Source organism: Ammospiza nelsoni, chromosome 9 (assembly GCF_027579445.1).
Source record: "Ammospiza nelsoni isolate bAmmNel1 chromosome 9, bAmmNel1.pri, whole genome shotgun sequence".
NCBI classification, from domain to species: domain Eukaryota; kingdom Metazoa; phylum Chordata; class Aves; order Passeriformes; family Passerellidae; genus Ammospiza; species Ammospiza nelsoni.
In genome coordinates, this window is record NC_080641.1 from 7,142,896 (window position 1) to 7,157,145 (window position 14,250).

Here is a 14,250-nt window from a genome sequence, read left to right on the forward strand (position 1 = left end):
TTAATTTTCTCCTACACCTTAAAGAGATTAATTCCTCATTTCCTGCAACATGCTGTTGTAGACTATCAGAGCCCACTGTCAGACATCCCCACATGCCCAGGGTGTCTGCAGCAACCACCAGGCTGGAGAGCCAAGCCTCTCTGGTATTTCTCATGGCTGAGCTCCATCCTCCTTCCCTGATGGTCCAGCCTGGGCCATGGAGCAGCTCTGCTGCCTTCAGTGGGGCTGTGCCATGGCCTTGCCCATCTCAGCTTGGACACAAGTGCTGTTTGTCACAAATCAACTCCTCTTCCTCCCCCAAACATCAGAGACAGCATCACCAGCAATGAGGAAGATCCTGATTTCCTCAGGATGTTTGTGTGGAAGTGTTGCAGACATCTTTTCATGAAAAATCCCTTCCTTAGGATTTTTCCTCCTGAGAAGCTGGGAGGCCTCAGGAACAAAATGTAAACATTGGTTATCTGCTGCTGTGGAATGCAACAGGTGCATCTGTGATTGGTCTCATGTTGGTTTGTCTGTAATTAATGGCCAATCACAGTCAGCTGGCTTGGACTCTCTGTCTGAGCCACAAGCCTTTGTTATAATTTCTTTCTTTTCTATTCTTAGCTAGACTTCTGATGAGAAACCTTTTCTTCTATTCTTTTAGTATAGTTTTAATGTAATATATATCATAAAATAATAAATCAAGCCTTCTGAAACATGGAGTCAGATCCTCATCTCTTCCCCAATCCAAGAACCCCTGTGAACACCATCACATGGAAGAAAACCCTTTTGGGCTGCATCTCCTCTGCTCTTCGTGGAGATAAATTAATTAGGTGCTAATTAGGCCTCCAGAGCCCAGAGGGAGGACAGCAGGTAGGGGGAATGGTTAAGGTGATGGGACAAGCCTTACTGAGCATGTTTAGGCATCTTTGGTGGGATGCTCCCTACTGAGACATCCCTTGTGCCCAGAGGGATTTCCCTGGGATATCCCAAAAGCCACATGAACCAGCAGGGGAGAGCCTTGCTGTGTTCTGGGCAGCTGCCCACGGGGAAAACCTGCAAAAAGGGAGTGTGGCTTCCCTCCAGCACCACTCCTTTGGGGCTCCTCATGGAAACTCCCATGAGCTGCCTTTCCCAGAGCTGCCCAGGGAAGAGCTCTGCCAAGGCTGAGAGAGGCTGTGGCTGGAATTTCAATGCACAGCTCCACCTGGATGCAGCACAAACATCCTGAACGTTTTCAACGGGTTTTATTTCGTTTAATAAAAAACACCAACCAAGCTTGCATGTATTATCTTATATATATAAATATATACAGTATATATAAAACAAATGCATCTGGACAATGCCTTTCCCTGTGGCACAAACTGTAAGGCATAGGAAGGAGTGTCCTGACAGTCCTGATCTTGGCACTACAGAGAGATCCCCCTGCTCACACACCCCCCATGTTGGCTTTGCTCTCTTCTTTGGCTTTTTGAGGCAGCAGTGCAGGGAATACTCAACCAAACAATGGAGCCCTGCAGAGCCCAGGGAGGTTTTCCAGGCAACTCAGCCAGCAGGAATCCATCTTGCTGCACTAAATGGGCTTCTGGCAGGCTGAGAGGAACGTGCTGCCTCTGTGGCACAAGGGACTGGAGGGATCAGGGTGGGGTGGGAATCGGTGACCAAACAAATTCTTCTTCTTCTAGGGTGAGCTGGGGCAGCGGGGAGATGAGCAAGCTTTGGATCTCAGCGTGCTGGGGCTGGGACTGCTCCGTGGGCTGAGACTGGCAGAGGTTTCTTTGTGCAGCCCCTCACAAAAATGGAAACCAGCAAGGGTGAGACTGTCCTTTACTGAAGAAGCTCGCAGTATATTGAGCAGAAGCAATAAACCCGACGATAACAAGAAAATAAAAAACGGTGGCATTATCCCAAAAGGAAGGAGGAACCTGATCACTCACAGGTTCTGTTTGCTCCCCGTGTTCAGTTCTGGGTGAGGGTTGGCTTTTTTTTCCTTCGTTTTATTTTTTTCTTTTTTTTCTCTTTTATCTTGATGGTGTTTTCTTCTTGTTGTTGTTCTCTTTTCCTTTTATTTTTTCTTTCAGCACAGACAAGTTGCAAAGCAGGACGGGTGCTGCTGTGTCTTCTCCTTCTGCAAGGCAGCTGCCCCCAGCTGTTAATTGACTGTGGGCACCTGATTCCTCTGTAAACTATATTCCTTTGCCTTCAGTCTCAGGTTGGCAATACTGTTGGCCATGTTCATGCCCTGTGCTGGGCTGGTGTTGGTACACGTGGCAGAGTAGGTGGCCATGGCACTGAGGGATGGAAAGAGAAACATCACGTCAGACGTGGCCTCCAAACCACAGCAGAGCCTAAATTCTGGGGTTTTTTCCATACCTGTGGGATGTAATCCTGCTGTGGTGTCAGCAGGGAATTGCCACTCCCCTTTATTTAGCAAATCTTTCCGCTGCTCTTCGCTCACCCAGCACCAGAGCTCAACGGGAAAAATTTCCACTTCCTATTTTCTAACCCAAAAAAAGGTTTGCAATGAGGTCAGCCTGCCAGTTAGACCATTGTCCTTAAAAGTATTCCCAGTGGAAGCAGTGTCTGTTAGATGAGACCAATTGCTGGTTTTACAGCCTGTGAAATCACGTCACTTCTGAAACACATGTTACATTAAAGCAACACTCTGGGAAAAACCCCTTTCAACAATTGAGATGTTTTCTTGTTTCAGCCTTTTGGAATGAAAATTTCCACATTTTTTCCCCCCTCAAAACTTCAGCTGACTATAAAGAGCATGTCCTGAAGGCTGAAGGAAGAAACCCAAAACATAAACCACTTTGTCTCCCCTTCAAACTGCAACTTTATTCATGAAAAACATCACTTCTGACAGCAGAGCCTGAACAAAGATCTCCAACTCCTTTCTTATCCTACCAAAAAATCTGCAAAGCTGCTTTCCAGACCACTGGAAAACTTGTTCAATCCATGTGTCCCTTGGGTTTCTGTGAAAAGCAGCTCCCCCTGCCAACTCCCCAAAACCCAGCACAGTGTTTGACCTGCTGCATTTCCTTTGCATGGCCCACAGATCACAACCAGCTGAGAAGCACCACATGAAGTGGAGGTGCCCATTTAACACAGAGTGCTCAGGAGGAACCCCCAAATGCTCTGCTGGAGGCCAGCTCAGCTCTGGTGCTGACCTTTCCCACCTGCCTGCCCTGCTGGTCACAGCTGAGCCTCCGGGAAATGCTCTGCTCCATCCACACACCAAAACACCAAGATGGGCTGGCATTTTTTGCCTTTTTGTCTTTTCCTTTATCTGTTTTTATTTTATTTTATTTTATTTTATTTTATTTTATTTTATTTTATTTTATTTTATTTTATTTTATTTTATTTTATTTTATTTTATTTTATTTTAATTTTTTAAATCGTTCCAGCACCGATCTCCACCACTGGAAATGCAAACAGCAAATCTCCCTGCAGGCACTGCTGCACAGACCCAGCCTGGAGCTGTGCCTGCTCACCCCGAGGTGCTGCTGGTATTTCTGACCTCCCAGAAGGTCAGAAAGCATTTCTGGAGTATTTCAGGAGTATTTCTGACCTTCTGGGAGGTTATCTGCCAGGAGTTTATCTGCCACCCGGTGCTGTGTGAACCCTCAGTCTGCAGGAGATCCACAGCAGGGAATATCTGCATTTCACCAGCATCCAGAACATGTGGATGTGTTGTTTCTGGAGCTCTTCTGAACCAGCTGCACCCCCTCATTCCCTCTCCATGGCTGGACTGGTTCTCTCCTCACCCCCAAGTGCTGCCTGCAGGAGGGTGCAAAGCTCCACAAGGTCTCCAGTTAATCCCCCATGCCCATCTGCTTCCACAGGGTGCATCTCTGTCACAGACATCTTTTATGAAAAATCCTTTCCTTAGGATTTTTCCTCCTGAGAAGCTGGGAGGCCTCAGGAACAAAATGTAAACAATGGTTATCTGCTGCTGTGGAATGCAACAGGTGCATCTGTGATTGGCCCACGTTGGATGTTTGTAATTAATGGCCAATCACAGTCACCTTTGTTATCATTCCTTCCTATTCTATCCTTAGCTGGCCTTCTGATGAAATCCTTTCTTCTATTCTTTTAGTATAGTTTTAATGTAATATATACCATAAAATAATAAATCAAGCCTTCTGAAACATGGAGTCAGATCCTCATCTCTTCCCCAATCCAAGAACCCTTGTGAACACAGTCACACATCTCTCCCATGTTTTTGAGCTGGAAGAAATTTGGAGACCTTCAAGGGTACTCCAAACTGGATAAAATAGGAGTTTTCAGTCAGGGAAACTGTCCCCATTCTAAACCAGGTTGCTGGCCTGAAGCTGAAATTCCAGGGAGGCTCTGGGAGCTCCCCAGACGGTGTGAGGATGGTTTCACTTACAGATGCCAAGTGAAATCCCTGCTAAACCAAAAATCTCTAGAAGTGCTTCCTTCCATCAGGTTATTCCAGCAGGAGCAGTGCACAAGAAGGCTGTGTCAAACACCAGAACAGCCTGAGGGTTGCTCCAGAGACTCTCCAGGGCCTAACAAGGGTTGAAGTCACCCTGCTGCCCCCTCCCTCCACCCCATTCACGCAGAGAAAATTCTCCTTCCTCCACTCAGCTGCCTGGTTTCATGAAACACAGAGGAGCATCATGTTTCTGAGGACTAAAATCCTTCTTTCAAACAAGGTTTTCAGTGGCCCATGGAGCCAAAGGTCGCTGGAGTGGGAAGTGTGGGCTGCCAGTCCTGTTTTCTTAGGAACCTAGGCTGAAAAATGCCTAAGTAAAACATTTCTCAACTTCAAAAACAAAAAAAGCATAGTATCTACTTGGCTGTCTGTGTGACAGAGATCTGCAAATAGCTTTGGTTGACCTGTGGCTGAGTGTATTTGGAGAATAAACACAGGGACTGAAAACTTTTCCCAGATCTGAGAGGGAAACCAGCCCTGGCCACGCTGCTCTGGGCGCTCCCCAGGAGTGGCTGCTAATCGGGGGCTGCTCCAGCCCTGTTGGGAAGATGGGCAGGGGGCAGGGGCCATGCAAACACTCCACATGGCTGCAGGGTTTCACTGTTTGAATGTCTGAATGACCTTACTGCAAAGCTTTAATGAGGCTGAGACCCTTCCAGATGAGCGTGATTGCCAGAAGAGGAGCAGAAGGATCAGAAACCCAGGGGAGCACGGAGTGTCTGAGGGTGCTGTGCACCCCAGAGTGTGGAAAGCAGCTGCTCAGCTGCAAATAAATGCCTTTGCTGAAGTATCTTGGCTGCAGACAAGACAAGGGCAAAGTGTGTCTGCATCCTGGACGGGCACAGCCTGGAGCTGAGGGGCTTGAAAACCATTCCTGAGGCTGGAAAACCATCCCTAAGACTGGAAAACCATCCCCAAGGCTGTCCCTTCTCCCCTGTTCTCATTAGCACATCCCAGGTGCTGCAGGTGACCTCAGACAGCCCTTCCCAGGTACCCTTAGGAGCTACCTTTGCAGGGGCTTCTCCTAGCAGTGATTATGGATCTCCTAGTTCATGTTCTCCTAGCAGTGATCATGGATCTCCTAGTTTATGTTCTCCCAGCAGTGATTATGGACCTCCTAGCTGATGTTCTCTTGGCAGTGATTATGGATCTCCTAGTTGATGTTCTCCTAGCAGAGATCATGGATCTCCTAGTTGATGTTCTCCTAGCAGTGATTATGGATCTCCTAGTTGATGTTCTACTAGCAGTGATTAGAATCTCCTAGTTGATGTTCTCCTAGCAGTAATTATGAATTATCTCCTAGTTCATGTTCTCCTAGCAGTGATTATGAAGCCCCCTGTGTAAACATCATCTCAGGAGGGAGGATCTCTTTTTAGAAGTGTGAGAGGTGGAAATAAGCCATGAGCACTGAGTAGGGATCTGGTGCTGTGACCAGTGCAGTCCCACTGGGCTGGGGAAGGAACTCACTCCCTTCCCTTCCCTGATCTCACCTCCCCAGAATGCTACAGCAATTCATGCACAGGGAGAAAGCCTTAATCCATAAAAGAGGGATTTTGACAGCCAGCAGTCAACAGAAAAAAATCCATAGGATAGGGGCCATTTCTAAGATGCAGCTGGTGGCCACCAAAAGCATCCTTTCCCATATCTGCAGTGGGTGGGTCTATGACTTGTTCTTCTGGACATAAAGAGTGGATGAGGAGGACCCCCCAGACCTGAAGCAGCAAGCAGGAAGACCAGACCATGTGTTTGCAGCTCTTGCTGTGCAAACAATGCTTGGAGCAAAAAGAGGGTCAAGGTGACCCAGCAAGAGAGGTCCTGAGCATGGTGTGGCTCCTGGAGGGCAGGGGGAAGCTGGCAGTGACCAGGCCAGATGAACAGGAAGAAATCCAGCCAAAGACTTCATGGGCCTGACCAACAATGAAGCCACTGTGCTAAAAAACACCCTCCAAGCTCCTTTTTAACTGCCTGCGAGCCAGCTGGCTCCCCACAAACCAACACATCCTGTGGAGCTCGTGTCCCCACCCAGCTCCTGCAGAGCCAGCGATGGCATGCATGGAGAGGACAGGCAGCACTGTGATGGCACAGACATCCCAGACCCTCTGAGGCTGGCCTTGCCACATCCCTGCTCCCTTCCTGCCATCCCTTGAGCAGCACTGAGCACAGGGGGTGGACACTGAGCTCCAGTCTGTCACCTGGCCCTTCCTGCAGGGTGACCACAGTGCAGTGCTCACACACACACCCCTCTGTGCTCAGGGAATAAAAGATCTGCTCAGCAGCCCTGTGCTGAGAGCTCCACAGGGATGGAGTGAGCTCCCAGCCTTGCTGCCATCCCCAGCAGAGGGACAGCCACAGAACTCCCTCTTCTGGCCACTGTGCGCTGGCTGAGCCACTCCAAGTGCTCTGAGCCCCCTCTCCTGGATCTGTGTCCCATGGAAAGGTTTCCTCCTTGCTATAAACCCGATGCACTGGAGAAAACCTTCTGTTTCCATGCATTTCTACCTGAGCTTCTCTAGAAACTCCCTGAATTGCAGAGAGAGACCCCCAGAAGCTGCCAGAAAGACACAACAACACCGAGCTGGGACCACACTGGCAATGGGATGGTGTCACATTCATATTTTCTGGAAAAATCCCTTTGCCCAGGATTTTTCTCCTGGGAAGCTGAGAAGCCTCAGAGAAAAGGGAAAACAATAATTATCTAATTTGCTTCTCCTGTGTTTTGCTGCTTTGGATTGTGTTTGGGGATTGTTTACCCACAGGTAATTGTTTCATTGGTTTCTGCATTGAATTATTTTGACTTATTGGATAATCAGTGCCAAGCTGTGTCAGGGCTCTGGAGAGAGTCACGAGTTTTATTATTATCTTTTAGCCTCCTGTAAGTATCCTTTCTGTATTCTTTAGTATAGTTCAGTATTCTTTAATATATTATAGTATCATAAAATAATAAATTAGCCTTCTGAGAACATGGAGTCAGATTCATCATTCCTTCCTATTCCTACATGAGATTCATCATTCCTTCCTATTCCTACATGAGATTCATCATTCCTTCCTACATCAGATTCATCATCCCTTCCTACGTCTGGGGCAACCCAAATACAACAAGATGGAGTGGGGGCAGGTGAGGAGAACCAGTGGGGTGGTCAGGCTGCTGTATCCTCCAGGTGTGGATGCATCAGAGCTGTCTGAGGGTGCTTTTGGGGTGGTGCAGTGGGATCAGTCAGTCAGTCAGTCAGTCAGTCAGTCAGTCCCTCCCTGGGTCCCTGTGTCCCTCCCTCACCTGTAGGGCGAGGCAGTGCCCCAGGACAGGTAGTCGGTGGCCCTGGGGGCGGGCCGGGGTACGATGGGCTGCTCCACGGCCGCCACGTCCCCGGAGTAGGATTTGAGCAGCGAGGCGTTCTTGCTGGCCAGCATGGCGCGCTCGTTCCGGCGGAACTTGGCTCTCCTGTTCTGGAACCACACCTGCAGGGGGACACGCAGGGACACCGACTATCACATCTGCTCTGCCACTGGCCACGTCCCCATGGGATCCCATCCCCATCCCCAAAGCTGGCTGCATCCCAGGCTGCCCCTGGGAACCCTAAGGATGGGATAATCCTGGTGCCTGCTCTGATCAAGCCCTCAGGTGAGGGGCTGGCTGAGGGACATGGCTGTGTCCCGTGCAGATGGCTGTGGCAGTCATCTTTTCTGGAAAAATCCCTTTGCCCAGGATTTCTCTCCTGGAAAGCTGAGAAGCCTCAGAGAAAAAGGAAAACAATAATTATCTGATTTGCTTCTCCTGTGTTTTGCTGCTTTGGAATGTGGTTGGAGATTGTTTGTCCATCAGGTGCGTATTTGATCAGTTTCAAGTGAATTGTTTTGACTTATTGGCCAATTATGATCAAGCTGTGTTGGGGCTCTGGAAAGAGTCACAAGTCTATTTTAGAATCTTTTAGCCTTCTGTAAGTATTCTTTCTGTATTCTTTAGTATAGTTTAGTATTCTTTAGTATAGTTTTGGTATAGAATTCTTTAATATAATAAATAACATATAGATATGATATGATGGATATGATATGATACATAAAAATATATTATATATATGATATATATTATATATACAAGTATATGTATATATTATATCTTAAAATAATAAATTAGCCTTCTAAGAACATGGAGTCAGGTTCATCATTCGTCCCTTCCTCTGGGAACCCCACAAATACAAGAGATGGCAGCAAGGCCTGGCAATGCTGTCCAACACACCGTGATCCACGGTCTGCTGTCACCTGCAGAAGGTGCAGGCCCGCAAGCTGAGAGATCAAGGTAACATCAGCAGCCTGAGCATTCAACAGCCTGGCCCTATGGACACAACTGGTGGGGCAGGTGGTGCATGGAGGGGCAGGTCAGGCCTGGCAGTCTCCCTCAAGGCACGGTGGAGCCAGGAGCTTGGTGACCCTGGTGTGCCACACAGACAGACCCCAAGGATTTCTGCTCCCTTGCTGGAGCGACCCAATGATCCCCTAGGTGAGGTGGGAATCACCTCAGTCATGGGATTACCTGAACTCTGGCCTCAGTGAGGTTGACTCTGCGTGCAAGGTCCTCCCGTACGAAGGCATCGGGGTAGTGAGTCCTCTCAAAGACCCTCTCTAGTGCCTGCAGCTGGCTGCTGTTGAAGGTAGTCCTGTTCCTCCTCTGCTTTCTTTTCTTCTTCTCTTCTGAGTTCAGCTGATCATCTAGGAGAGACAATTGGGGATGGGAAAAGTGAGAAAGCCAAGAGCCCACAGCCACCATTGAGGGGTGAACAATCTTAATGGTTTCAAGAGGGAAAGGGCTTAGGAAGGGGCTTGCACAATTTTAATACATTAACCATGCTGGGTTACTCCCCACATGAAGAGGAGGTTGAAAGCGCACCAATCTCAAGCATTCATTTTTCAATTCCACTGTGTAAGACTTGTGCCAGATCTCTTAAGCTACCCCAGCTCTCAGCTTCCTTATCTCTAAAAAGCAGCAAAAAAAGCCCAAAATGCTTCTCCCCATTCCTCACAATCCCAGAAATCTTTTCTGATGGCAAAGAATCACAAAGCCCTGTTCTCTCTGCTTCAGATTTCCAAGGAGTGCTCTGACTGGGACGTAACACAGCTCTCTGGGGTAAGAGCACACTCTTGGATGCTGCTAGTGAGGAGCAGCTCTGCCCTCTGCAGCATCCTCCTTGCCTTGCTGAGCCCAGCAAGGTGATGAACAACCACCCATAAGAGCACTTATTGTTTTGTACCAGGTTTGCATTTACTCAGAAATTAATCAACATACTGGATCACACCAGTATGTGTGGGGTGCCACCAAAAATCCACGTTACCCTGGGGGGACCTGAGCCAATACTCATGTCAGCATTAAAGTGTATTGATCCCATAATCCATGAAAATGCACAAGCTAGGGAATCATATTCTAAGTTCATCCTTGCACACCTTGGTGCAGGTGACAGTGTCACCACTGAGAGTGCTATGTACAGAAGAACACCCCCTCAACAGTCACTCCTTTTGCCATGGACAATTATGACGGCTCCCCTTATCCCTCTCTTCTCCAAGGGGGTATGTAAGGCACAGGGAGAGGCTGACAGGGAAATTAAAGTCTGCAGTTGCTGTCCTCACCACCTGTTTGTGTTGCTTTTCACAGCCCATCTGGTACCAGTTACTGCACCTGAACACCTTTGGAGCAAGGCCCATCCATTTGAGAACAAAAGGACATTCCTCTTAAATTAAAGCATGGCTTTCAAATTCTTTCAGGTTTACAGTGCCTCCATCCCTAATCCTCCTCCAACAGCCTGATGATCCCCAGAAGGTTCCTTTCCAGCCTGGGGATTCCTGGGTGCAAAAACACACCCTTGGTTTTCCCATATCCGAGAGGAAGCGTTTGGAGATCAGTTTTTAACAGGATTGCTGAGTCGTAAAGCTGAGCTGGGAAGGGACTGGCAGAGGCAGTAATGTGCAAGGAAAACAAAGGTATGAAGGAATTAAAGCAGGGCTACAGGTGAATCTATCAGCTCAGAGGGATGGGATTGAAGTGCTGCTTGTGCAGAACGCCCTGCACACGTTTCTCCTTGCTGGGGGTTTAACGCCATCACAAGCTCCATCCCTTATAAAGAAGGAGAAAAACCCTGCATGTCCCTCTCTTGACTCATCACCAAACCCTTCTCAAAAGGGGTCAGCTATTTCCCCCTGGCTCTGCTGTGCTGCTGTGCACCACACAACACAGAAAACAGAGCCTCAGGGCACAAACGTCCCTCCAAATGCCACAAACACCGCAAGGCCAGCTGCTGGAGAGGCCAAAGACAACACGGCCTCCTTTGGAGTTACCCACTTCATGCTATTCTCTAACCTAAACCCTGCCTATGCAGAGCATATGAACAAATCAATAAAAGCCTTTGGGATCCTTTCAGAATCCCATCCAGGCCTCTGAAGCATCATTTCTGCCCAGAAGAAAACACGCGGCTGCACGGAACACGAGTTCAGCCCTTGCTTGGCCCTGCGTGACAGCTACACATGAGGAGGGGTGAGCACATCCCTCTGGGGAGCAAGAAGAAGGGCCAAAGTCTGTAAAACACCAGAGAACAAGAATAATTCCCCCTGCCAAGCACGTTAGCACAATTTGCCTGGTTTCCTCCCGGCGTAAAGCGAGACGCCGCCGGTGATTCACAGCTCACCTCGTAATTACCGAGCCCAAAAATAGCCAGGACAGAAAGTGTCCGCGCTGGGTGACTCATGGCTGGGTCACTGCTGGCTAAAGCACCCCCAGTCTAGGCTGCCACGGAGCAGGGATGTCAGTCACCCCCTTTTTTCAGGACAGAGGTGACGGCAAAGCACGACCTGTGACAGGCAGCTCTGGAATTTTGGGATCTCCCATCACCGCACCTCTGGAACAGCACAAAATCCAAACCTCTACAGGAGTGATTTGGGTAGCAGGGGAAAAAAAAAAAAAAACCAACAGGATATTAATCCAGAGCAGCATGGGGTTGGTCAGTCCTTGTGTCTTGCCCTGTGCTGCTAAGGAGGGACTGCACACACCTAAACCCAGCCTGCCTGCAAATGTCAACTTGCTCTCAGCGCTCCCCGGCTGCCTCCAGCACATCAGCAGGGTGTTTCTTCTACTCTGCCATTATTTCTTCATCAGGAAACAACCCTGAACACTAGAAAATGGTATTCCTGAAAAATGGTATTCCTGGAAAAGGGTATTCCTAAACAATGCTGACAGCATGAGTGACTGGGGTCAGCAGAAACGGAGAGGAGAGGGAAACAGCTCTAAAGATTTTTTAGGTAGGTCAGAAGTCTTCTGTCAATGTTCTTTTAAGCAGAAAAATTTTATTACATGCAGAGTTCTCAAAAGCTGAGCAGCTTGCAAATGTGCCTCACAGAAAGACTGAAACATGTGTTCTCCTCTCAGGAACCCAGTGCTGGAAAATCTGGGAATTCCATTGCCAAATCCCAACCTTCCATGCTGGGACTACGTTTCCTGTTTCCACATTTGCCTTTTCCTGTGCTATTTCTACATTTCCAAATAACACGCAGGTCCTGGTGTCATACACAAGTGCACCAAAGCATTTTCAAGTGCTCCTAAATGATTCAGCAGGAAACATCCGGTTCTTTTTTCCTCTTGCAGCGAGGCAGATCCACACTTGCACACACTCCAATCTCTTCTCCTCACCTCACAGTAACTGTCCCAGTGCCTGTAACTATTGCTGGGGCACCACCAGGCAGCTCCTCTTGGGATGCCACATTGAAAAAAAAAAAACGCCCAAAAATACCCCCCAAAAAAACCCCTAAAACCAAAAAAACCCACAAAAATTAAATTAAATTAAAAAAAAATCAGAGTTGAAAACTAAATGCCTACGTAGGAGTTTCAAGATTGGTATTTTTTTCATCAATACTTACAACCACAACATATTTTAGATTTCCAGTTTGCAGGAATGCTTGTGCATACTTGCATTCATTCCAGGTCAGAACAAAAGCTCATTTCCAGATGGGATTTACATTGTGTGGGCAGTTTGGAAAAGTTTTGACCAGTTCTATTAAGTCCAGAACCAGCTATTATAGTTCATTAATTGGATCCGAATCGAAAGTAAACCATTGGATTTAATTAAGGGTGGGACAGAGACACTTAACCACAGTATAATGTATGGTAAGGCAGCAAAGATTTGTCACGTCAGCTATAGAAACTGTAAACTGAGAAAGGATTCCAGGAAGAAAATAAGGAATCACACTCTAATCACAGCCTTCAAAATAAGAAGCTAATGTTTGAACACAGATTTAAGAACAAGCAAGACAAATGATTTCACAGTGAAAAAAATAAACAAACTATAAATTATAAAGGCAACAACTCAAAACTCTTAAAATATAAAAAAATACTGCAAGTAAACGAAAGTTTTATTCAGATTGGTGGAGAAAGAAAGGAAAAGGGAGAATAGAAGGGAAAGGAGCAGGACTCTTTATTTGGTTTAAACTTCAATTTCATGAAGCTTGAATATAAATATTTCTGGGTGTTCCCCCAGCTCTGGGTAGGCTTCTCTCCCCAGCATCAGCCATCCAGTTTTTAGCCCATCACACACTTCCAGTCCACTTTAACTCACGCTCTGCTTTGCTTTCGATTCGTGGCATCCCTCTAAAAACACTGCAACGCTTTGCGTGCAGGGCAGCTTTGTCAACTGGCATCATAAAAAACTCAAAACCAAAACCCAGATATGTTTAATCAAAGCAAAACCAAGGCTCCAAGCAGAGGAATGGGGACACAAAGAACCCACAGTGTGACAGAGCCCTGCCCCGCTGATTTGAGACAAAGTTCACTGATTTTCCACCCCGCTCATCCCAGGGGCTCCTTGTCCACCAGCAGCATCCATTGTCTTTGCCAGATGTGAGCAGGGCCAGAAGAGGGGCAGGGGGCCATAAATGGATAAGATTTCATGCCCAGAGCTGCCTGAAGTATATTCCTTTCTAAAATCTCCCAGGAGAGAATGAACTCCAGCTCGTGCGGATTTCTGCACGCAAGAGAATTATTTCTGAATAAGTTAAACAAGGTTTAACTTCAGGGCACACAAATGCTACAAAAAGAAGGTGTAGGGATCCCACAGCAGCCATCACAAATGTAGGCAATATGGAATGAAGGTAACAAATAAAAATAAATATGTTAAGGTAGGAGATGCCTGTTAAGTCATGTACTTCACTACAGCAGCGATAGCGAGCCCAGCTGTACAACAGTGAAAACAGCAAGTTTTTATTCTGAGTACAGGTCAGACTATAGAGATTTTTGAGCTATCATTTTCTTCTCATTACACAACACCAGCTGAGCTTTTCTCCTCACCTCTACTGGTTTTTATTTCTGCACTATCTCAATGTTTAAATTATTTCAATTACACAGAAAATTCAAGTATCCAAAGTTCCAGTCTTGTTGAGAGCATCAGGAACACAGAAAAAAAAAGTAACAAAGAAACAGATGCTCTATTTCCTTTAAGAGCCATCTCTTGTGATTATCTCGCAGTCAGGTTCAAGTTTTGCACATAAATAAGAAGTTGTTCTGTGCATGAGCACGAAGCTTCAGAAAGGCGACACCGAATTTTTCATACTAAACCTGAGTTTTAATGTTAAACAGAAAAACATGCACATTTTCAGTGTTACCCGTGGGGCTACAGCACTTCCTCTCCAAAGGGTCTGCAATGTGGGACCTATCAGGGTGATTTTTAGCTGCCTGCACACAAACAATTACAGATCATTACAGAGCCGTGAACGGCTGGGATAGCAGGGAGAGCCCTGTATCCTTTGGAATAGGATAAAAAATACCTACTTTAATA

At 47.1% G+C, this 14,250-nt stretch overlaps 1 protein-coding gene across 1 annotated transcript in view; it reads right to left on the reverse strand.

Annotated features, from left to right (window-relative positions):
* Window positions 1–1,212: 1,212 nt before the first annotated feature.
* Window positions 1,213–14,250, reverse strand: part of PRRX1 (paired related homeobox 1) — a 38,890-nt gene continuing 25,852 nt past the window's right edge. The window contains exons 2-4 of the mRNA XM_059478234.1: window positions 8,976–9,151; window positions 7,722–7,903; window positions 1,213–2,273 (exon numbers count right to left, since the gene is read on the reverse strand). Coding sequence (XP_059334217.1) covers window positions 2,135–2,273; window positions 7,722–7,903; window positions 8,976–9,151 — 497 coding nt within the window. The 3' untranslated portion in view covers window positions 1,213–2,134. The remainder of the gene's footprint in view (window positions 2,274–7,721; window positions 7,904–8,975; window positions 9,152–14,250) is intronic.